Genomic DNA, 22,640 nt, shown 5'->3' on the forward strand with positions numbered 1-22,640 from the left:
TTTAAGAGCTCTCAGAGCTTGCCCCCACCAGCGTCCAGCCAGGAGCAGCTTCCAGCTCCCACCGGGCGGAAAACCGGGAAGCAGCGGCGGCCGAGGACACCCCCGGAGCGGCCCCCGGAGCGGCCCCCGGAGCGACCCCCGGAGCGAGCGCCGGAGCGGCCCCCGAGCGCCCCGGGAGCGGCGGCCGCGTCCCCGCAGGAGGAGAGCGCAGCTCCGGCCAGGGCTCGCCGGTGGGTGGCCGGCGGGGCCGAGGGCTCGGGGACACCGCGGGGCTCGGGGACATCGCGCGCTGCTGTCGCCGCCGCCGCCGCCGCGTCCCCTCGAGGGGGGCCGGGGGGTCCCCGGGAGTGCCGGAGGGGCCGCAGGGCGCGGGTGTGAATTGGAGGGGGGTCCGGGATCCAGCGGGGCGCGGTGATGCCGGGGTGGGGCGCACCCGGCCGCGGCTCGTCCCCTCCCGGTGGGGACGGGCGGGCGGGACGGGGGCCCGGAGCCCCGGGGGAGCAGCCCCGGCGCGGCCCGGCCTGGGGGGGAGCGGGCGGGGGGCCCGTGGGCACCTCCCTGCAGCGGGGCTGGGCCAGGTGTGCCCAGGTGGGCCTCAGGTGTGCCACAGGTGGGCCCAGGTAGGCCCCAGGTACACCGCCGGTGTGCCCAGGTGGGCTCCAGGTGTGCCGAGGTACACCCCATGTGTGCCCAGGTGTACTCCAGGTGGGCCCAGGTGCTCCACAGGTTGTGCCAGGTGCACTGGGTGGTGCCGAGGTACTCCCAGGTGCTCCCAGGTGTGCCCCAGGTGTACCCAGCTGGGCCAGGTGTACCCATATGTACCCCAGGTGTACCCAGGTGCACCCAGGTGAGCCCAGGTGCGTGTGTGCGTGTGCTCTGTGTGTGCAGCACAAGATCCAATCACTCCTTCCGTTCTCTGCTTCGTCCTTGGGTTGATTATTTTCGGGTTTTTTTAAATTTCAATTCCTTTTTTCTTCCTTTTCCCTCTCCTCTGGTTTTTTGTTTTGTTTTGTTTTTTTAATTTTTTTTTGTATCTCGATCATTTTTGTACAGAAGAAATGAGAGTCTTTTTTTGAATAACAAAGAGAAAACACACACAAAAAAGAACAAAAAACCAAAAAAAAAAAGACCAAAAAAAAGAAAGGAAAAAAAATGAAAAAAAATCATGATGCAATTTCTTTGGATTGCAAAAAAAGCAACTCTTTACATTTAAGTGAAGTGTCTTAACATTTTATATTGTTTTAAAAAATATATTTACATATTATATATATATAATATACGTAATATAAATCTATATATAAATATTTAAAGAGGGGAAAAAAACTAAAAAAAAAAAAACCTTAAAAAAAAGGAAAAATAAGAGAAATAAATAAATCACGTCCGGTATTATTTAGGGGGTGGATTTAAAATCCCTGCTTAGGTTTAGAGCTCCTCGTGGTTCCCAGAGCGGCTTCATCGCCCTCGTGCTGAGTCCCCGCCCTCTCTCCTTGTCCCCAGGTGTCCCCAGGTGTCCCCTGGTGGCCCTGGGGACCCCCGCCCACCCCCAGTGCCAGCAGCAATAGCAGTCACTGACGCGTTTGGAATTAATTTTATTTTTAATTAATTTCTGTTCTCGGTACCAAAGTGAATTCTCTGTAGCAAAGCTGCAGCTCCCGGGGCCGGGCGAGTGGTGGCACCTGGCGCTGTCCCCTCCCCTGCCCCGCGGTGTCACCTCCTGTCACCTTGTGTCACCCCAGGGAGGACGCGGTGACAAATCCCGAGCTCTGCTGGCTGGAGGTGACAATGCCACCCCCTTGGGGACACCAAAATGGGGGGGTGACAATGCCACCCCTGTGGGGACACCAAAATTGGGGGGGGTGACAATGCCACCCCTGTGGGGACATCCACATAGGAGGTGACAATGCCACCCCTGTGGGGACACCAAAATTGGGGGGGGTGACAATGCCACCCCTGTGGGGACACCCAGATGGAGGTGATAATGCCATCCCCCATGGGTGACAATGCCACCCACTTGGGGACACCAACATAGGACGTGACAATGCCACTCCCTTGGGGACACCAAAATGGAGAGGTGGCAGTGCCACCCCCTTGGGGACGCCCAGATGGGAGGTGACAATGCCATCCTCTATGGGTGACAATGCCACTCCTGTGAGGACACCAAAATGGAGGGCTGACAATGACACACATATGGAGAGGTGGCAGTGCCACCCCCTTGGGGACACCCATATGGCAGGTGACAATGCCATCCTCCTTTATGACACCCTCAAAAATGTCATGGGGGTGACAATTGCCGCCCTTGTGGTGACGCACACAGAAATGACATGAGGCGGGGACAAGTGTCGCCCCCTTGTGGACACTCAAAAATGTCATGGGAGGGTGACAAGCGTCACCTCCATTGGGACATCTACATGAGGAGGTGACAATTGCCTCCCTCCATGGGCACACCCCCAAAAATGACACTGGAGGGGGCTGTCCTCAGTGTCCCCACCTTGGTGTCCCCAAGCTGTCACCGATTTTGGGGGGCATTGTCCCTTTTCCCACCCGCACTTTGTCCCCAAGCCATGCCTCCCAGCTCGGTGTCACTGGCTCAGAGCAGGGAGGTGACAGTGACAAAGCAGGGGGTGACAGCGCCAGGTGAGGGGGTGGCAGGTCCCAAGCTGTCCCCAAACCCCCCCCAGTGTCCCCTTTTCCCGGCTGGTGTCCCCGTGAGCGTGATGTCCCCGCGTGCGTGTGCGTCCGTCCCCTTCATGGCATCGTGCAAATCCCTCGCTGAAGCAAGAAGACAACAATAACAAAAAAAAAAATATCAAAATTAACAACAAAACAACTCAATTCTGGTTCAGACCAGGAAAAGCATATTTAAAAAATGATTTAAAAAAAAGAGGAAAATGTGTAAAAATGACAAAAAAAACCCAAACCCAAGCGCTGCCTGCATCGTGCATGTGTCGGAGGCGCCCGCTGCATGCGCTCCCCGCTTTACTCGTCTGGATGTTGTTTCAAAACAAACAAAAAAAAAAGGCTCTGAAAAGGACAAAAAAATAAAAGGACAAACTGAGAAGAAAAAGCAAAAAAACGCCAAAAAAAAAAGGAAAAACAAGGAATTTCTGGTTCTCCTTAGAGGCTGTTTTGGGGTTTCTACGCCGTCGTGTGTCTCTCTCTCTCTCTCTCTCTCTTCCGCATGAATTTTCTCGTGAACTGTTTTAAAAAGGAAATAAAAGGAACAAAAAGTACAAAAAATAGTAGAAAATGGAGGAAAAAAAATGAAAAAAAAGAAGAAAAATGTAAAAAAAAAAAGCCTCGCACAGGGGAAAAGCGGGGGAGGGGAGGGAGGGGACCCCCCCACCCTGTGCCACCCCCCCTCTGTGTCCCCCGTGTCACCGTGGATGCCATGGGTAGTTGTGTGTGACCGTTGTAATTCCCGTGACAAAAGGGTTGCTTTTTTTTATTTTCCTTTTTCCCTTTATAATTTTTCTTTTCTATCAGAGTGTCTGGCTTTAATAAAATTACCTTTTTTTTTTTTTGTCTCTTTTTCTGTCTTTTTCTGGCGATTGTCCCCCTCATTTTTACCCCCTCTCCCCAAATTTTGAGAAATTGAGAAATTTGATAAATTGAAAACTGAGAATTTTGATGGGGATGGGGCATCCCCAGTTCTGTTATTTCCTTCCCACAGGCTGAGATGTAAATGAGATTTATCCTCTCATGGATAAACTCAGGAATAAAAATTCCCAGCACCGGAATCTGACGTCCCTGCTGGCCAAAGAAAAGGGAATTACCACCAACAAAACCTTGAATAACCAGTTTATTTCCAATATATAGACTGGAGGTCGGGGGGGCAAAGCAGGGGGGGGTTTTTGGGTTGGTTTGGGGATTTTTTTGCAGTTTTGCAGATCCCGACGGGGCCGGGAACAGGGGTGGGAAGGGGTTTGGGTGGGACATGCAGGAGGGTTTTAAAAAGTCACCACTGGTCCAGCACGTCCCCTGCTTGGGGCTGGCCTTTCCGCTGAGCAAAACTTCTTAAAAAATCCTTATAAATCCTTTGGGATATGTTACACGGGCAGGGCTGGTATTTACAGGGGGAAATGAACAACAAAACCCCAAAAAAATCAAAAAGAAAAGAAAACCCAACGACTTTACAGCAAATATTTGCATAACGTACGAGAACAACATGGAGAGCCGGTGACAGGGTGTGACACCAGGCCACCGAGGTGGTGGCACTTGTGTCCCCGCGTGGCCAGGCCGGGGGTCCCCAAACTCCCTTCCTAAAGTGCTTCTGGCCTGGGGGGCAGGAAGGGGACAGCGATGGGAGGGGACAGGGACATCCCAGGACGTGGGGGGTAAAGGGTGGCAGTGTCCCCCCTGCTGCCTGGTGTCCCCTCAGTGCCACCCCCTCCCTGGCTCCCCCCACTCAGCAGAGCCCCCCAAGTGAGGGTGACAGGGCCCCTAAGGGACCCCAGCACAGGGGGGGTCTCTGGGACGGGACCCGCAAGGGCATGGAGAGTCCCCAGGGTCCCCAGGGCAGGGGTCTCTGACCCTGATGTCCCCAAGGTCCCCATGGGTCTGTGACACCGAGATCCCCAGGGTCCCCAGCAGGTTTCTGACAAGGTCCGCAGGGTCCCTCAACACAGGAGTCTGTGGCACTGAGGTCTCCAGATGTCTCCAGATGTCCCCAGTGTCCCCATCCCAGGCAGGTCCCGGCCGGAGCAGCCGCAGCAGCGCCCAGGGAAGTGCCCGCACTTCGCTCTGCCACAGGTGGGGACAGCAGTGCCACCTCTGGGGACAGTTCCCGTGAGCCCCACGCCCCTCCTGGCACTGCCTGGGGGCTGGGGCACCATGCGGTGGCACCGCTGCTGGTCCCCAAAACAGGGGGATGAGGTGGCTTCGTCCCCCCCATGGTGCGGGGCCACCGGGACCTGTTAAATAACACCAGCGGCTCGTCCGGAGCACAATTAAATACGGGGACAAGGGACAGTCCTTAAATTAAACACTCCTGGGGGATCACAGACACTGCGGGAAGCGCAGGGGCGCCGGGGGACCGGGGCTGCCCGGGGGGCTCCTGGTGGCCGTGCCCAGGCCAGCAGTGCCAGGCGGGGCCGGGGCCGGAGCCGCGGGCCGGGCTTTGGTGGACTCCAGGCTGCTGAGCCCCGAGTCCTTGTCGCGACAGGGTCCCGGCGTCCCCTCGAGTCCCCGCGGCTCCTTCCACTCGTTGAAGTTGAGGTCCTTGAGGCCGCCGGGCACCACCACCGTGTGCCGGCGCCAGCTGCTCTTCTTGCGGCGGGTCTCGGGGGAGTGCGCCCGGCGCAGCCGCACGCCCATGTCATCGGCGGAGCCCCGCACGTGCTGCCGGAGCTGCGACGCCCGCCCGGGGGCCGCCCAGCCCGGCTCGTCACCACCAGCCGCCGCCGCGGCGTCCCGCGGCCTGCCCAGCCTCCTGCGGGCCAGCGTGTCGCACTGGATCAGGCGGTGCGAGTTGAAGGACGGGCGGCCCGGGGGCGACTTGCCCTCGTCGCCCGTCCCCGGCCCGGCCTGGCCCGGCCGCGGCCACGCTCCCTCGCGGCTCTCCGTGTCCGTCTCCATGTGGCTGAGCTCGCTGCGCTCGTCATCCGCCTCCTCCCCGCGGCTGCCGGCCACCGAGTGCATCTCGGAGCACAGGCTGCGGTCCATGGTGGACAGCGTGGAGTAGCCGGACACGATGGAACGGGCGTCCGGCGCGGGCTCGGAGCCGCTGCCCACGGGCTCGGCAGAGCATTCCCGCTGCGCCCCGGCCGGCTCGGTGCTGGTGCCGCAGGGCGCTTTGCCCGGTGTCACCGCGGGGCCCTCCTGCTCCTGCTGCCGGCCCGGGCCGTCCCTGCGCTCCGCGTCGTCGTCGGTGCTGCTCCCAACGCCTTCGGCCTCTCTCCTCTTCTTCCTCTTGCGGGCGGCGGCCGAGACGAAGGGGATGGCGAGGAGCTCCCGGTGCGGCGGCGCTTTGCGCGACGGCCACGTGCCCTGGGAGTGCGGGGACAGCGGGGTCAGGGGTGGCGGTGACACGGACGGGGACGGGCTGAGTGTCCCCATCCCCGCGTGCCCACCCTGCCAGCCCCAGCCCAGGATCCCGCTCACCTTCGGTTTGGCGGAGCCGCTGCGGGTGGAGCCTGGAAAGCAGAGGGGAGAGGGGGGTTAGAGGGGTCCCGGCGGGGGGAATGTGCTGGGGAGGGGTCTGGGGTCTCTTTGGGGACGCTGCTCCATGCCCCCAAACCAGGGCAGGGACATGCTGGGGCTGTCACACCGGCTGGACGTGCCACAAGGGGCTCCGGTGGTCACGGGGGGTCCCTGGCATTGCTCGCCTCACCCAGGGTGAGGAGTGGGGACAAGGGGGACACACGCAGGCACACACAGCCGGGACACACAGCCGGGACCCCCATGGTGGCACCCCAACCCTCCCACGGCCATGGGGCACAGAGGGGACAGGGACAGGGTGCTGCCACCGCCGCGTCACCGCGACAGAGGGCAGGGAGGTGGCTCCGTGCCACAGCCAGCCTCAGAGAGGGGCTGGCACAGGCCGGGGGTTATGGGGTAAGGAGGGGACACAGAGGGGACACAGAGAGGACGGGCAGCCCTGGCCCTGCTGCCGCCGTGTGAAGGACAAGGACAGGACACAGACCCCTCTCCCGCCCCGCATGCCTGGGACAGGGTTAGCAGTGCTGACAACGAGAGAGGGGGAGGCAGAAAAGGGGTGCTGACCCTCCCAGGGCTTTGGGACCCCCACACCCCACAATCTGAGGGCCCTGGGACACCCCACACCCATCCCTGCAGCGGGGTGCCACCACAGGCACTGGCCAGGGAGAAGCAGAGTGAGAAGGATTTGGGGCTCTGCCGGTGTTGGGGACCCTGGGGACAGTGCCAGGCAGGACAGCGTCCCCTCCCCTCCCGGTGTCCCCCTGCTCCCCCTCTCTCGTGTCCCCCCAAGGGTTAGTGCGTGAGCAATGCACCCGGGATCAGACTGTACCCGCTCTAGCTCTCGAGGAGATCCGCTGGAGGAGGAAGAGGAGGAGGAGGAGGAAGAGGACAGCACAGAGAAGTTCAAGGAAAGAATGTAAGAAATCAGTCCAATGTCAAAGGCTCCCATCTCCAGGTGTGGCAGCGCGGGCAGGGGCGGGGGTCCCGTGGGGTGGGCGCTGCCCTGAGGGACAAGGAGTGGCCACCGGAGAGAAGGGGGATGGGACAGGGCGGGCAGGGGCTCCTCGGGCATCCCAGGGCTGTTCCCAATTTTGGAGAGGAGGGATATGGGTTGTCCCATCCAGCACACACAGATTGGCCATGGCCGTGCCCACAGATGTGGGCAGGGGGGCACAGAGAGTCGGGAGGGGCACTCTGGGGTGCCAGGAGTGCAGGGGACAATGTCAGAGGTGCCACCCCTCACCTGCGGCATCGCCGGGCGCCGCCGTCCTGCCGATGTTGGGCAGCAGGTACTCGATGTTGGGCACAGACTGAGCCTCCTTCTCATCCACGGGGGTCTGTGGGGGCAAAACAGGGATCAGGGCACTGCCCAGAGCCCCCCAGCTCCCACCTGGGGGTCTGCACCCCCCTGAGCCACCTGAGAGCCCCCGAGCAGGGACAGGACTCACCTTCTCACCCTTGTCCTCCTTGTCACTGAAGAACCAGTCTGACTGTGGGGAGACAGGGGAGGGGTCAGGAGCTCCGTTCCCATTTTTGGGGTGCAGATCCCGCCCCCTGCCCACCCAGAGTGCCACTCACGTGCTGGATGAGGGTCTCCACGATCTTGTAGCGGTCGGGCATGTGTGTCACCATGTCGGTCATGTTGTCCTCAGATGTTCTCACCAGCGTGGGGCCGAACACCAGCGCCAGGTTCCGGGGCTCCATCTGCGCCCAGAGCCAGCTCAGAGCTGCAGCCCAGCCCGGGCCGGGGGGCTCCAGGTGGGGCAGGAGATTCCCAGGGAGGGGGGGTCCGTACCTTGTTCTTCTCCGAGTGGTCAGCGATGGTCTTCAGGTGACCCACCAGGAATTTGAGGGTCTCGTAGTAGTGGCCTGGTAGGTCACGGATCTGTGGGGATGCATTGGGTCACCCCTCTGCCCGCTGTCCCCACCCAAGGGGAGCTCCAGGGCAGTGTCCCCACCCCAGCCCCTGTCCCATGTCCCTACCAGCTTCCGCAGCGTCCTCATCCTCTCGCTGGCATCTTCGATCCGGTTGGCTTCGATAAAGTCATTGTATTTATCTGAAAGTGGCACATGAGGGTGTCATAGCAGGGTGGAGGGGACAGGCCACCACCCCCACAGTCAGGGACCCCCAGATGAACCCTCTGGAGATACTGGGGAAGGGTCTCAGTGCTGGTCCCACTGCAGGGCAAGGAGGGACAAGGACAAGTGGCTTTGGTGACAGGGGGTCTGCATTGTCCCCTGCCATGGGTGGCTGTGTCACTGGGTCTGGGGACCTGTCCCCAACACAGGGGATGGGGTTTGGGGCTCTGGTGGTCCCGGGGGACAGGGACTCACCGTCGGTGAAGAGGGGCTCAGGCAGCTTTCGGAAGAAGGATTTCAGGAGGCTGCTGATGACGTTCAGGTCCTGCCACCGCTGCGGGGGACAGAAAAGGCTGCTCAGAGTGACAGCCAGGGACACCGAGGGGACAGCGGGATGAAGTCCCCAAACCAGGCACAGTCCCGGCGACAGAAGCGTGCCCAGGATGTCACCGGCAGTGCTGGAAGCGACCGCTAGGCGGCGCCACCACTCCAGGGGATGGAAACTGGAATGGAGGGGACAGGGACAGGGGACAGGGATGGTGGGACAGGGATAATGGGGACAGGGATAATGGGACAGGGATAACGGGGACAGGGATAACGGGGACAGGGATGGTGGGATAGGAATAACGGGACAGGAATGATGGGGACAGGGATGATGATGGGGACAGGGATGACACTGACAGGACTGGGATAATGGGGACAAGGATGATGACAGAAAGAATGATAATGATGGGGATAAGGGTGATGCCAGAGACAGGGATGATGGGACAGGATGATGACGGGGACAAGGATGTTGATGGGGACAGGGGTGATGACAGGAACATGGATGATAACAAGGACAGGGATGATGATGGGGACGAGCATGATGAGGACAGGGATGATGGGGACAAGGATGTTGATGGGACAGAATTGATGATGGGACAAGGATGACGACAGGAACATGGATGATAACAAGGACAAGGATGATGACGGGGACAGAGATGATGACACAGAGCAGGAGAGCATTCCAGAGGCATGATAGGGATGGGGAGCGGGATGGGGCCAGTCACAGGGACAGTCATCTGCCCTGCCCTCACCTCGTCCTGCAGGTTGATCTCGGTGGCTCCCTTGTTGAGCTGCTCCTGCAGGCTGGACACCACTGCGTTGTTGCCGGGCACGCGGTAGATGCCCATGTACTCCAGCCCCCGGTCCTCCACCACCTTGCAGCACGCTTCCACGATCAGGGGCACGTTCTGCAGGAACAGGGACAGGCTCAGGGTGTGCCAGGCCTGCACAGAGTCCCTGAGGGCTGGCAGTGGTGGCACAACCCTACCTTGTTGTCCGGGGCGGGCTGACAATCCTCCAGCCTCACACCAAAGGCGCGTGGGGCAGATTTCTTGTTCTTCTTCATGATGTTGATGCCCCATGGGGCTTTCTGGGAGCTGCTTTCATCTGGGGTGGGGGGAAAAACCCACAGGATCACTTGGGGTAAATGGGAAGAGCAGCCCTGTGGGGATGAGCACCACAGCAGCCCTGGGGGGCACAAAGCACCCCGGGTTTGTCGTTCTGGGGTGTCCCACGTACCTTTTGTGACAGCCGCGTCCTGCCGGGGGGACCGGGGCGCGCTGGTTCCCGTCTGCTTCAGGAACTCGGCTCGGATCCCCAGCCCACGAGGGCCCTTGGGCGACGAGTCGGGCTTGGCGCCCGCAGGGCTGCAGGGAGAGCGGGGAGGGCTCAGGTGGGGCACAGCCCAGGGGCACCAGCCCGGCACAAAACCTCCCTGTGAGCATTGCCAGCACCACTCCCAGGCTCCCCAGCACCCTACAGAGAGCCTGGGCAGCACCGGGCTGCTCCAACCCTCGTTACAAGTGCCAGGTGCCACTCTGGCTGACCCCAGGCCACGCCGGGCGCGGGCGGCTCTTCCATCACTGCCCCATCCAGGGAGCCGCCGGCTTTGCTCCGTCACACGAGGGTGACCAACGCCCCGGGGCTCTCGGTGCCCACCACCCCGGTCCGTACCTCACTTTCCGGTAGTCGTTTAACTTCTTGCTGATAAGGGCTTGGCTGGCAAAACCGGGGTCCTGGGGAGGCAGAGAGAAGAGGGGAAGGGAGAGCTTGAGCAGCACGTCCACCGGACACCCCCGGGCAAGTGCACACTGTGCCGGGTGCCGGGCAGGGCCGGGCAGCACCAGGCAAGGGCAGCACCAGGTCCCCGCTGCCCCGGGACAGCCCCGCTGCTGTCCATTGCTCCAGGCCACGAACTGGGGTCCGAGCTGGACACAGGTGTGTCCTTCCACGGCACGCACAACTCCGCCGACCTGCACCGACCATGCACACCTCTGTCTGCACTGTACAGCCTCCATGGGCACGGAGCCATCCCTAAAGGATGCTCCCCACAGCACCACAGTGCCAGATCTGCCCAGACAACTCCAGATGTTCCAACCTTGGAGCACTGGTTCTGACCCAGCAGCACCATCCAGTTCTAACCCAGAAGCACTGCCCGGTTCTGACCCAGCAGGAACTCCAACCCAGCAGCACTGTCTGGTTCTAAACAACAGCAGCCCTGTCCGGTTCCAGCCCAGCAGCACCGTTTGGTTCCAACCCTGTCAGCACTCTCTGGTTCCAATCTAGCAGCACCATCCAGTTCCGACCCGGCAGCACCATCCAGGTCCAATACTTGGAGCACCATTTGGGTCCAACCCAGCAGCACCATTCGGTTCTGACCCAGTAGCACTGTCTGTTTCTAACCAGACAGTTCCAACCTTGGAGCATCATCCAAACCAGCAGCACCATCCGGTTCTGATCCGGCAGCACCGTCCCCGCCGAGCCCCCTGTGCCCTCCAGCACGGGGCTGTACCACAGACAGCCAGAGACCGCTCCGAGCTCAACGCACCCTCCAGGGCCGGAGCCTGCCACAAGCCAGCGTGACCACGGCCACCAAACCGAGTCACTGAGTCACCGCGACACCGCGACACTGCAGCCAGCCCAGCACCAGCACGGCCATCCCAGAGATCCACCACTGGAACCAGAGCGGCCCCGGGGCAGCTCTGCCCATCTCACACCCGAGCAACCTCACACAGCCACGAGTGCCCAGGGCGGGCTCAGCCTCGGCAGCACCACACGGGCACCGTGCCCCTCTCTCCATGAACAGAGCCACGTCAAACCAGGCAGAGCCACGTCAAACCACGGCAGGTGACACCAAGGACAGGGCACACCAGGGCAGGGACATCACACTGTGGCAGGGACACATCATACCCTGGCACAGCCATGTCGCACCATGGCACAGCCACGTCACACCTCACCAAAGCCAGGCCACACCCTGGCAGAGCCACGTCACACCATGGCACAGCCAGGTCACACCATGGCACAGCCACATCACACCTCACCAAGGCCAGGCCACACCCTGGCAGATCCACACCAGACCTCGGCAGAGCCACGCAGGTTCCTCTGCCACCGCACAACCAAACACCGACATGGTGGATGTGGCGCCAGCCCTGCCTGCAGAGCCATGGCCCCTCTGTCGAGCATCCCGCGCACCCTGCCCCACTGAGGCCATGGGGCCATGCTCTTCTTGGGAGCCACGAGCCCCCACGCACCCCCGGGAGCACGGCGCGGGCCTGGCCGTGGCCTGGGGAAGCAGCACAAGGCAAAGAGCCGGAGAGAGCCGAGGCGGTTAGTGCCGGGAGAGCCAGAGGCAGCCGGGAGCCCCATGTGGCTCTCACCTCGCCCTCAGCCTTGCTGTTCTCCCTGATGACTTTGATCCAGGCCAGCATGTCTTCCCGATCCTCTGCCTGAAAGAGATATTCACAGAAGTCAGCGGTCGTCAGGCGGAAGACGTGCTTCCTCTTGGTCTCGCTGTAGGAGATGTCCACCAGGCACGCTTGGATGCTGATCGGCGGCTCCTCCTCACCTGAGGCCGGGGCGCAGGTCACCGCCTCCCGCCTGTCCTTGCACAGGTACAGCGAGTGGGTGCGCAGCACGGCGAAGACGCGCTTCCACTGCCGGATGCCTCCCCCGACCTTCTGCAGGGAGAAGGGATGGAGCGCCGGCCTCAGGGAGCGGCCCGCGGGGCCACGGGGCTCCGGGCTGGGGGCAGAGACCGCCTACCTTCCCCTTTTTGGTGAGGATCTGCTTGCAGTGGAGCCAGCCCTCCTTCCTCACGGCGCTGAACGGCACGTCCGAGAGGTCGGAGGTTGAGTGTCTTTTGGAACGGGCATCTTCCGACGTGCCCAGGCTGTCCAGAGACTGCGAGGGGCGGAGGCAGGTGTTCGGTGAGGCCATGGGCACCCCCTGCTCCACCAGGGAACCCCCCATGGTTTCAGGGCAGCCCCCAGCGCGGCACTCACCCCGTCGGTGAAGAAGCTCCTCAGCATGCGGAGGCTGGGGACCCGGCTGGGCATCCTCCTGGGGGGAGAGAGCCCCCGTCAGCGGGAGGGGTGGGAGCTGGGGGCGGTGGGAGTGGGAGGGGGCTCCAGCCCTACCTTAGGATCTTCCCCTCGTCCCGAAATGCATTCAGACCATCGTCGCAGGACTTGGAGCGCTCGGTGGTGATGGCCAGCAGGTAGGAGGAGCGGCGGCCGGCCTTGATGCTGCCTGCGGTGGGGAAGGGGCAAACCCACCCTTCTGAGCCTGGGGGTGCCAGGCAGGGCTCTGGGGCGGGGGCTGCTTCCCTCCGAGGTTCCCAGGGCGGTGCCCCCTCCCCAGCACTTACTGCAGTCCTGGGAGTAGTGCCGGGACAGGGCAAAGGCGAAGGTGGGCGACGCGGGGCTGGTGGCCATGGCGGGCGCCGAGTTCATGGCGCTGGACACCACCGAGGAGGCCGGGACGTGCTTGGCCTTCAGGTCGATGCTGGGGCTGGTGGGTTCATCTGTGAGGGGGGTGGGCAGTGTTGGAGGGGAGGTTGGGGCAGGGGAACGCCCCGTCCCCACCTCAGAGCAGGGCAGGAACGTGCAGGGCTCCAGTTCACACCAGTGAGGGGCACCAGCAGTCGGGCAGGGGGTGCAGAATGAGAGGGAGGGGTGAGTGTGCTCAAACCCAAACTGTGGCACCACATCACCAACCCCGGGCCTGCTTGGGGACAGAAAATCCAGAGGGATGCAGGACACTGTGGGGTGTGGGGCACTGTGGGGTGCAGGACATTGTGGGGTGCCAGGCACTGAAGGCACTGCTGGCCCTTCCCATCTCCACGCTGTATGGGTGCTCCGGACTCCTGATCCCCAAATGTGCCCTCCCTGTCACGGGACCTCCTAAATCCCTTCCTGGAGGTGACCAGCGAGCCCTGCACTCACCGATGAAGGGGATGGATGCCAGCGAGTCCTCGGGGGCCACCAGGGGAGCCACTCGCCGGCCCGGCCGCTCGCTGCCCGGCCTGTCCCCTCTGCCCGCGGCCCCGGCGGGGTCACAAATGTCCGTGTCCTTCACCCCCTCGGGGAATACAAAGTTCATCTGCCGCAGCGGCGCGGGCACCTTGCGGCCCGTGGGCGGCTTCTGCCGCAGCACCACCTCCTCCCGGCGCTCCTCCGGCTGCTTGGGCATGCAGCCGCCCTCCAGCCGCGGCTCCCGGGGCGCGCTGGGCACGGCCGGGGCGGCTGCTGGGGGGCTGGCGGGGCTGATCACGCTGTCCCTGAGCGGGGCCACGGCCCGCTGCGCGATGCTGAAGGTGGGCAGCCCCCCGAAGGCGGGGTCGCGGCAGGACAGGGCGTGCAGCAGCCCCGTGCGGCGCTGGAAGGACGGGCTGTAGCTACGGTAGCCGATGTAGCCCGAGTCATCCGCGCTCGGCAGGTTGGGCTGCGACGGGTGCTTCTGCACTGGCTCCCGCGATGAGGAGGAGGAGGAGGAGGAAGCAGCGAAGGAGCCGGGCGGGATGGGCTGCCCGGCGGCGGCGGTGGCAGCGACAGCGGCGCGGCAGAGCCTCTCGGGCAGCCACGCTGAGGGGTCGAGGTGCGAGGCCAGCAGCGCGCCGGGCTCCAGCGCCTCCATGGAGCGCCCGTACCTGCCCAGGTAGTGGTCGGAGCGGGCGCGGGGGGCCCAGGCCTCGCGGCTGGGCTGCAGCAGGGTGTCGTGCGAGGCGCTGTGGGGCCAGCCGCGCGGGGCCGCGGGCCCGGAGCCGCCCAGGCGGTCGTGGGACACGCTGCGGTAGCGGGGCATGGCGTGCCGCCGCTCCTCTGAGGCGCTGCGCCGCGGCTCCTGGCTGCAGAACCAGCGCGACAGCGCCTGCTGGCACTCCTGGCGGCCGGGCACACGCTGGGCACCCGACACGTCCCGGGGCGGCCGCCCGGTGCCCTCCTTGAAGCCGCAGTGAGTCCGGTGCTCCGGGAGGTGCTTGGGGACGCCGTAGCAGGAGGCGCTGGCGGGGGACATCCCGTAGCGGTCGGGCACGGAGGGCGCGGCGTTGGCGGGGCAGGCGGGATGGGAGAAGGAGCCGGGGTGCCCGTGGGGTGCGGCGGGGCGCGGGGCGGGACCCCCGGGCTGCGGCTCCTCGGGGCGATGCGTGGGGCTGCCGCCGGGGTCGCTGTGGGCGCCCAGCGGGGACGAGGGACCGGTGGTGGCCGAGCGGGGGGCGCGGGGGTCCGGCGACGGGCCCGGGGCGGGCTCGGCACCCCGGGCCTGGAAGGGGTACGTTTTCCGTGGGTAGCAGATGGGAGGGGGCTCAGGGATGCTCTGAGCCCCCCCGGAGTACGGCTCGTTGCCCTTCAGGTAGGCGTCCTGGGAATAGGCCTGGGCAGGGGGGACAGCGGTCAGGGAGGGGGGACAGGGTCACAATCCTCCACGTGCCCACCGTAGGGATGCTCTCTGCATCCCCCAACCCCTGAGCAAGCCTCCCGTGGGGTCAGCTGGGCTGGATGCAGCCCCCCACACCCATCCCGCTTTCCCACAGGGTCCCCCCAACTCCGAGCAGTGCTGGCAGCAGCCACAGCCCTTCCTCTGTCCCCTCCCCTCCTTCCTAAAATACCCCGGCACGACAATTCCCACTCACAGCCATCCCAGCTCACTTTTCACGTGTCCCTGACTCCACACCAGGGGACTCCCAGAGCTCTAGGCAGGCACAGGTGGGGACCACCCTGTAAAAGCCCCCAGCCCTATGGGAAGGGGTCCCCCAGGCTGGGGACAAGCAGTGAGTGACTCGAAAAGCCACCGAATATCCAAGCTGGGATGGGAGAGGCATCAGGAGGAGCCCCAAACTCAGGCCATGCTGCCAGGACCACTGTCACCCCCAGATGCTGGCGCACCCAGAGCCACTTGAGGGAGGGGGTCCAAGAGTAAGTCAGGCCTCAAAACCTGGGACAATTCATCCTCCAGCTGTGCCTGAGGGTGCTCCCCCAAAATCACATGGCCCATCTGGCCTGTTCCTGCCCCAGTACCCCCAGTTCTGCACCCGTTGCTCCTCCAGGGATGCTGGGGGACCCCTGTCCCCAAGTGTCCCCAAGGCACTTGCCCAGAAAACTCACCAGCTGGAGGATGTCCTCGTCCTTGGGCATGATGGAGAGCTCCAGCACATCGTCACTGCAGGACAGGGGACAGAGGGGTCAGTCCCACCTGTCCCCAAGCTCACACCTGGCTGGATCCCCCACGATATGAATGCCCTTGTCCCCACACAATGGTGACTGTCCCTGGTCGCCCAAGCGCCTCGGGGCCCCTGTCATCCCAGTGGCACCCAGAGCCTGCTGTGACGTGTCCCCACGCTGTCACCTCCCCTCCCAGGAAGGGCGCTCACCTGTTCTGGATCAGGGCGATCACCTGCGAGTAGGTTTTCCCGATGATGCTCTCCCCGTTCACCTTGACCAGCCGGTCACCTGCAGAGCCCGGGAAGGGGACAGTGTCACCACGAGGGAGTGGTGGCACCTGGATGTCCCCACGGTCACCCAGGGCAGGGTTTGAGCAGAGTTTTTACCGGATCCCTTGTGGCAAAAGGAGCAAAGGGGGACCCCAAACCCAGGAGAACCCCAGGAGACCCCAAGGCAGCTCTGAGCACCCCAGGACCAGAGCGAGCAGAGCGCTCTCAGAAACAGAGAAAAGAGGTAGAAAAGAGCAGGAACGCCAGAAAAAGAGCAGAATAAGCAAGAAATTCCCGGGCAGAGCAGGCGGAGCGTTCCCGGGATCCCGCGAGCAGCCGGGAGCCGCCCCTGGCTCCGCGTGCCCGCTCACCCGTGCGCAGCCCCGCCTGGTGCGCCGGCCCGTCCTCCCGCACGTTCTTCACGAAGATCGTGTCCATGGGCTCCAGGCGGCTCCGGGCGGGACCTGCTCCGCGGGGACAGCGTGTCAGGGAGCTGCCGCCACAGCCAGCACCCTCCCGAGGCGGGGGAGTCACCTCCTGTCCCTCCCCAGTCACCTCCTGTCCCCCAGAGTCACCTCCTGTCCCTCCCCAGATCCCCGGCCCCGCCACCCCGGAGAGCCGAAGCCACCGGGCGCTGCCAGGCGGGCGCGGTGCCCACCGGGGATCCCAAATCCCCCCCGGAGCGAGGTCGGGGCCCCCCAGCCCGGCTGGGTACCGGGTGCCCGGTCTGGCACCGCTGCCCGGGCAGCGCGGCCCCGGCGCCGTGTCACCGCGCCAGCGCCGATCCGTTCTGACACCTTCACATTCGCTCACGTCACCCTGAGCCTCCGGGAGGGGACAGCGGCGCCGCGTCCCTGTCCCCAAACACCCCGCGCTGGCCCGGGGCCGGTGCTGGCCATGCCACAGCCCCTCCGGGTGCGACATCCCGCAACGCCCCCGGGGGTTGGGGACACCGAGCCCATCGCCGGTGCCAGGAGCCACCAAACTGCCACCAAAGCCCCGCGTGGCTTCACTGCCAGCTGACATTTAGGGTTGCGGTGACAACAGCAACACCCGCTGCGACCTGTGACAACCGCGTCACCCCCCTCTCCCCTGTGCCACCCTGTGCCACCCTGTGCCGCTGTCCCCAGGGTCCCCATGCCGGTGCTCACCTGCTCGGTTCCCATTCTCCTCCTCCTGCCAAAAACAAAAAGAGAAAAGCATTGATTTGGTGGTGGGGCCGTGACGAGGGGACCAGGAGGGGACAGGGGGTGGCAGCCCCGTCCCTCTGCCCTCCGCCGCCCCCGGCTAAAATTACCGCCTGACACCGGATCCGCGGGACCCGCGCAGCCCCCCGCACCCAGCTGCCCGTGTGGGGCCAGGTTTGGGGCAGGGCAGCGGGAAGGGGCCCTGCCAGCCCTGGGGTGGCATCTCACCCTTCACCCCGGGCCGCCGAGCCCGGCCGGGAGAGCCCAACCCCTGCCGTGGGGTTCCAGGGCAGGGATCCGTCCCATCCTGGATGAATTCTCATCCCTGCCCATCCCTGCCCATCCCGGTGCACGGCAGGGGCTGCCAGGGCTGCGGTGGGCACTGATCTGTGCCGGGGGGTGGGAATCGTGCCAAATCCCTGCCCTTTTAGCCCAGACTCCCTGCGGGGAGCCTCAGCAGAGCCACTCTGCCCGGGCAGGGGGTGCCAGGTTGGGGTGGGGCACAGGGTGGGTCTCAGGTCCCCCCAAGGAGGGGTCTGGGGACCTGGAAGGGAAATTCTCATTTTCCATGCCCTGCTGGCAGCACAGGCTGCCCACAGCCCCCAGCCGGTGGGGACACAGCCCCGGTGTCCCCAGGGTGCCAGGGCCACCCAGAGGGTGCCAGGAGGGCACCAGCGTGCGACATTGGCAGCGACAAGGAGCAGCACCTGCACCGCTGCAGGTGCCCAAGGAACGGCCACATTCCACAGCCGCAGCGAGAGCGCGGGGCCACCGAGAGCCCCTGCGGGCACGGACTCAGCCCCTCCCTGCCCGTCCTCGTCCTGCGGCACCCCAGAGCCCTTCCCGGCCCCGCGGGCACCCCAGAGCCCTTCCCGGCCCCGGGGCCATCCCGGCTGCCCCGCTGCCAGCGCGATGAGCGCGGTGAGCGCGGTGAGCGCGGCGAGCGCGGCTCCCGGTCCCCTCCCTGCTGAGTCAAGGCGCCGAAACTCAGCCCCCGGAGCTGGCGGGGCGCCGGCCTCCGCGGCTGCTGCTGCTGCTGCTGCTGCTGAGCCGGCCCTACCGCGCCCTGCCCCGCCGGCGCTGCGCCGGGAGCTGTTCCCAGCCTCTTCACAAGCGCATCTCCAGCTCCCGGCGCTGACCCGGCTCCGTCCCACGCGGCCCCGGGTGCTGCCGCCCGGGCAGGGCTCAGCCCGGCGCCCAGAGGGGCAGGAGCAATCTTTTGGGAGGCAGAGGAGAGGTGGGAGCGGGTTTGGAGGAGCTTCAGGCCGTTCCCATGACAAATCTCCCCGGCAGAGTCACGCTGGCGGGGACGGGGCCGCGCTCCGGGCGCAGGAAGGCAGGAAGGGGCTGGAGAGGCAGAGTGAGGAGCCTGGGAAAAGCCGGAGGTGCCGGAGGATGGCGAGCAGGGATTCCGGCGAGTCGGTTCTCCCCACCCTGTGACTCACTTCCCACGGCACTTCCCTGTCTGCCAGCGCCCCGGCCGTGGGGCAGCCGGGGCCGTGGGGCAGCTGTGGGGCTCCAGGGGTGATGGGATGGTCCAGGGATCTGCCATGGGGCAGCTGTGGGGCTCCAGGGGCGATGGGATGATCCAGGGATCTGCCCGGCCTGGAGCAGGGAAAGGGACGTGTGGGACTACACAGATCCCAGATTATCCTCTCTCATCATCCACAGGAAATGGGGAGAGAAAGGGGTTCTGAATTCCAAGATTCCAGGAGTTTGGAGCTGGTTCATGCCTCGGGGTGTGGAGGGCTCTCCATCCACGCTGGAAGCTGCTGCTGGGGGGCTCCATGGGATCTCTCCATCCTCGAGAGAAAGGCACTGCCCAGATCGGGCTCAGAGGGGCCAAGCCAGGGCCGTGTCCTCCCAAAAGGGTGGGTGACCAAAACACAGATCCCAGGGCAGATCCGGTTGGAAAATCACCACCAACAGTCAGGAAAGTGGGAACCAAAAGTCCTCCAGCCCTGGTTGTCCCCGGGGGCTCTGAGGTGCCTTTTCCTGCCATTCCCAGCAATGCCGCAGCAGTTGTTGGGAGCCGAGGGATCCTCTCCATCCCCACAAACAATCCCACATCCCAAAACGCTCTGGGATGTCTCCAGAGGTGCTGCTTGCCCAGAGCTCATTTTCCAACAGCTCCAGCAGCCCCACGGTCTCCTCCATCCCAGGGTGGGATCCCCACGGTGGGGTGATCACCAGGAATCCCAACAGAGCAGGCGATGGACGCTGCACTCCTCTCCCCCTGCCCACACCCAGCCCTCCCCCTGCAGCATCCCCAGGACGGACCCCGGCCCTACCTTGGCCGAGTGCACGGCCGACTCCGGAGGGTACACGATGAAGTGGCGCAGGGTGAAGCCGAAGCCGCCCTGGGGGCTCTTGCGCAGCGCCACCGTCCTGGGCCCCACCCAGGGGAAGGAGCCCCCCTCGGGGGGCGCGTTGGCGTTCGGGGACGCCCCATCTCTCCGGGCCGGCGTCGGCTGCGGGGACAAGGACAAGTGTCACTCCATGTGCTCCTGAGCCCCGTGATGGGGCTGAGCTCTGCCCAAAGAGCTGCTCCATTCAAGGTGTCACTCCATGTGCTCCTGAGCCCCGCGATGGGGCTGAGCTCTGCCCAAAGAGCTGCTCCATTCCCAATCCCCCCAGTCCCTAATCCCAGCCCCCCACCAGTGAATTCCAGCCCGACTCCTCCTGTGGGGCCTTTGAGAAGGAGATGAATGGAAAGGAAATCAAAATAAATGAGCAGTGCCTGGGGGTCTGGATGGGACCCAGGACGGGATGTGGCATTTGGGGACAAAAGGCCCTCGATGCCACAGCAATAACCTCGGGCAAAGGCGGAAAGAGCCATCCAGGAGGTGGTGGGATGAGTGAGGCTTCCCAAAACGGGGCAGGGACCTGGCAGGGGACACTGCCCAGTGCAGTGCCAAGGGGATGTGGCTCCTTCCCACAGCTCCCAGTGCCGGGACAGGGAATGGGGCTGTGGCACAGCCGGAGCAGCCACGGGCACCTCTCCTGGCACCGAGGAGCAGCCGGAGTGCCAACACCTGGGGTGAACTCCTGGGTTCCGAATTCCAGGAGATTGGAGTTCAGGATGGATGGGTTTGGGAGGGCTCAGCACAGCCCCAGCAAGGGCCAGGGCTGCTCCCTGTGGTTGCACATCTGGCAGCACATCTGGCTGGGGTGGGAGCAGCTCCAGGGCCGAGGGGAGCAGAAGGCACTGTCTGATGTCCTGGCACCACCCAGCTCTGCCGAATCCAGGGAAATTGGGAATGTGGGAGCGGGAGGGACAGGCAGGGATCCAGGCAGGGATCCACAGGGATCCTCAGGGACCCTGCCCAAGCCCTGGCTCCTTCCCCGCTGCCGGAGTCAGCCCGTGCTGGGATGAGGGTGTTAAAATTCAGGGGCTGTCTGGGTGGAAGCGATGGATGGGAGGGGACGGGGACAAGGGACACAAAGGGACAAGGCACAAAAAGCCTTTGTGTGTGCCTGTGCTGAGTGGGCCTTTTCGCTGCCGGTGGGGAGATCAGACAGCAGGGCCGGGCTGTGCCCCCTGTCCAGCACGTCCTGCACGGAGCCCCCGGTGCCCACGGGGGTCTTGTCCCCCTAAGAACGGGGTCCCTGTGCTGAGCGCACACCTCTGCCACCGCCCTGACCCCCTCCAAAAATCGGCTCCCCCCAAAACCACACAGAACCACCACGGGAGAGCCACAAAACCGCTCTGCCAGCACCGCAACCCCTCCCACCCCACCAATCCCAGGGGGTGACCCCGGCCCAGCTGGCAACGGGCACCCCCCGCTCCCGGGGGACCCCATCCCGCGGCCCCGGCAGCATCCCGGCGGCGCCCGGCCCATCTGCGCCCTCCTTTGTGCCGGCCCCGGCTCGCCGGATTATTTTTAAGCTGACAGCTGAATGTGCCCCGCTGACGGTAACCGGCACGGACAGGCCCGGCAGCAGCGAGGGCTGCGACACCCACGGCCCGCGGGGACAGGGACGTGTCCCCGTGCCACGGCCGTGCGGGCGGCTCCAGCTCAGGGACGTGTCCCCAGGTGTGAGGTGACCGTCCTGTCCTGCCTGGCTGCTGTGCCTCAGTTTCCCTCTCCACCACCCGGATTTGGAGGTTTTTTTGGTGTTGAAGCTTGCGGTTGTGGCCTTGGGCAGCCACCCAGTGCTGGCTGAGATGCTCCAGCTCCCCCAGACACTTTGTCACCTCAGCCGTTTGTCCTCAGAGCCCTGTCCCTCCTCCCAAATTTCTGGCTCGGTTTTAGCCTCGCCCCGGTGGTTCCTGCCGTGCTCCCCCAGATGTATCCTCATGCCGACAGCCTCAAATCCCCCTCCCACGAGTGCTGCAGGGATGGGGCAGCCCCTTCATCACCCAGACCCCCCAGCTGGGTCACCCCAATCCCTATGAGCCCCTCCCCCCCCAGCACAGGTCCTGTTCCCCACGTCACTGAGCCACCCCCGCGGGGACACAGTGGGGACAGTCCCTCCTGCCATGGGGACACAATGGAGACAGTTCCTCCTGCCAGCGTCCCCCTCCTGCCCAACAGAGCAGCGCTGTCCCCACGCCCTGGGCTCAGCATTTGTCCCCAGCCCGGACGCGGCGCAGCAGGAGCAGGACGCGGGAGCCGGACCCTGCCCGGGCACAGGAGGGGACCAAGGGGACACCCCGCCGGCCACGGGGGCGCTGTGACAGACCCCCGCCCCCTCCCGAGACCCCCGCGGACCCTCCCCGCCCCTGCCCCGCTCCCGGCTCTCACCCGGCGGCCCCGCTCGGCTCTCGGCGCGGGCCCGGCGGGCTCGGCGGCGGCGGCGTGGCGGCGCAGGCTGCTCAGCCAGATGCAGCGGGGCTCGGGGCAGCTGCAGTCCACCCCCACGGGCCGCTCCAGGCGCCAGCCCCTCCCGGAGCGCTCCACGCTCCACAGCCGCTTGGGGCTGGGGGCCGGGGGCGGCCGGCAGCGCCCCCGCAGCGCCCGCCGCGACCCCCGCGCCGCGACCCCCGCGCTCTCCTGCACCATCCCAGCGGCGTGGGGGTCTCAGCCCGGGGTCGGGACCCCCATGGGGGCGGCAGCCGCCCCTCCCGGAGCCGGCGGGCCCGAGGAGCCGCCTCACGCTCGCTCGCTCAGCCCCCACCCCGAGCGGCACAGCCACCCCCGGCCCCGGATGGAGCGAGGGAGGGAAGGAGGGAGGGAGGGATGGAAAGAGGGAGGGATGGATGGAAGGATGGACGCGGGGAGGGCGGGCAGCACAGTCCCAGCTGCTGGCAGGGATCAGTGCCCAGCCCACCGCCCCCAGCCAGACCCCCGCCCCCAGCGCCCCCACCCGCCCGCCGCCACCGGTGTCACTTTGCCAGGACTTTCCCTTTTTTCTTCTTTTTTCTTTTTTTTCCCCTCCTATTTTTTCCCTTTCATTTTTTCCCTTTAATTTTTTTTCCCTTAATTTTTTTCCCTTCTCTTTTTTTTTTTTTCAATCCGCCC

General features: G+C 64.5%; 1 protein-coding gene and 1 long non-coding RNA gene across 2 annotated transcripts in view; one reads left to right on the forward strand and one right to left on the reverse strand.

Moving 5' to 3' along the window:
• Positions 1 to 1,912: 1,912 nt before the first annotated feature.
• On the forward strand, positions 1,913 to 3,519 carry LOC128943603 (uncharacterized). Its single transcript, XR_008483739.1, has 2 exons — positions 1,913 to 1,972; positions 2,110 to 3,519. It is a non-coding gene; the product is annotated as an uncharacterized LOC128943603 (long non-coding RNA).
• Positions 3,520 to 4,667: 1,148 nt separating this feature from the next.
• The window catches only part of ARHGAP23 (Rho GTPase activating protein 23), a 31,398-nt gene continuing 13,425 nt past the window's right edge, over positions 4,668 to 22,640 (reverse strand). Inside the window, exons 2-24 of the mRNA XM_054286494.1 lie at positions 19,467 to 19,646; positions 17,140 to 17,164; positions 16,360 to 16,452; positions 15,929 to 16,007; positions 15,663 to 15,717; positions 13,503 to 14,931; positions 12,926 to 13,081; positions 12,696 to 12,807; positions 12,561 to 12,618; positions 12,322 to 12,459; positions 11,937 to 12,236; positions 10,234 to 10,295; positions 9,799 to 9,926; positions 9,548 to 9,666; positions 9,312 to 9,467; positions 8,491 to 8,569; positions 8,140 to 8,213; positions 7,952 to 8,041; positions 7,735 to 7,860; positions 7,605 to 7,646; positions 7,400 to 7,493; positions 6,100 to 6,131; positions 4,668 to 5,985 (exon numbers count right to left, since the gene is read on the reverse strand). Coding sequence (XP_054142469.1) covers positions 4,996 to 5,985; positions 6,100 to 6,131; positions 7,400 to 7,493; positions 7,605 to 7,646; positions 7,735 to 7,860; positions 7,952 to 8,041; positions 8,140 to 8,213; positions 8,491 to 8,569; positions 9,312 to 9,467; positions 9,548 to 9,666; positions 9,799 to 9,926; positions 10,234 to 10,295; positions 11,937 to 12,236; positions 12,322 to 12,459; positions 12,561 to 12,618; positions 12,696 to 12,807; positions 12,926 to 13,081; positions 13,503 to 14,931; positions 15,663 to 15,717; positions 15,929 to 16,007; positions 16,360 to 16,452; positions 17,140 to 17,164; positions 19,467 to 19,646 — 4,617 coding nt within the window. The 3' untranslated portion in view covers positions 4,668 to 4,995. The remainder of the gene's footprint in view (positions 5,986 to 6,099; positions 6,132 to 7,399; positions 7,494 to 7,604; positions 7,647 to 7,734; positions 7,861 to 7,951; positions 8,042 to 8,139; positions 8,214 to 8,490; positions 8,570 to 9,311; positions 9,468 to 9,547; positions 9,667 to 9,798; positions 9,927 to 10,233; positions 10,296 to 11,936; positions 12,237 to 12,321; positions 12,460 to 12,560; positions 12,619 to 12,695; positions 12,808 to 12,925; positions 13,082 to 13,502; positions 14,932 to 15,662; positions 15,718 to 15,928; positions 16,008 to 16,359; positions 16,453 to 17,139; positions 17,165 to 19,466; positions 19,647 to 22,640) is intronic.

The sequence above is a fragment of the Melozone crissalis genome, unplaced genomic scaffold, assembly GCF_028551555.1.
Source record: "Melozone crissalis strain CALT ecotype California unplaced genomic scaffold, PUWL_Pcris_2 ptg000048l_1, whole genome shotgun sequence".
NCBI classification, from domain to species: domain Eukaryota; kingdom Metazoa; phylum Chordata; class Aves; order Passeriformes; family Passerellidae; genus Melozone; species Melozone crissalis.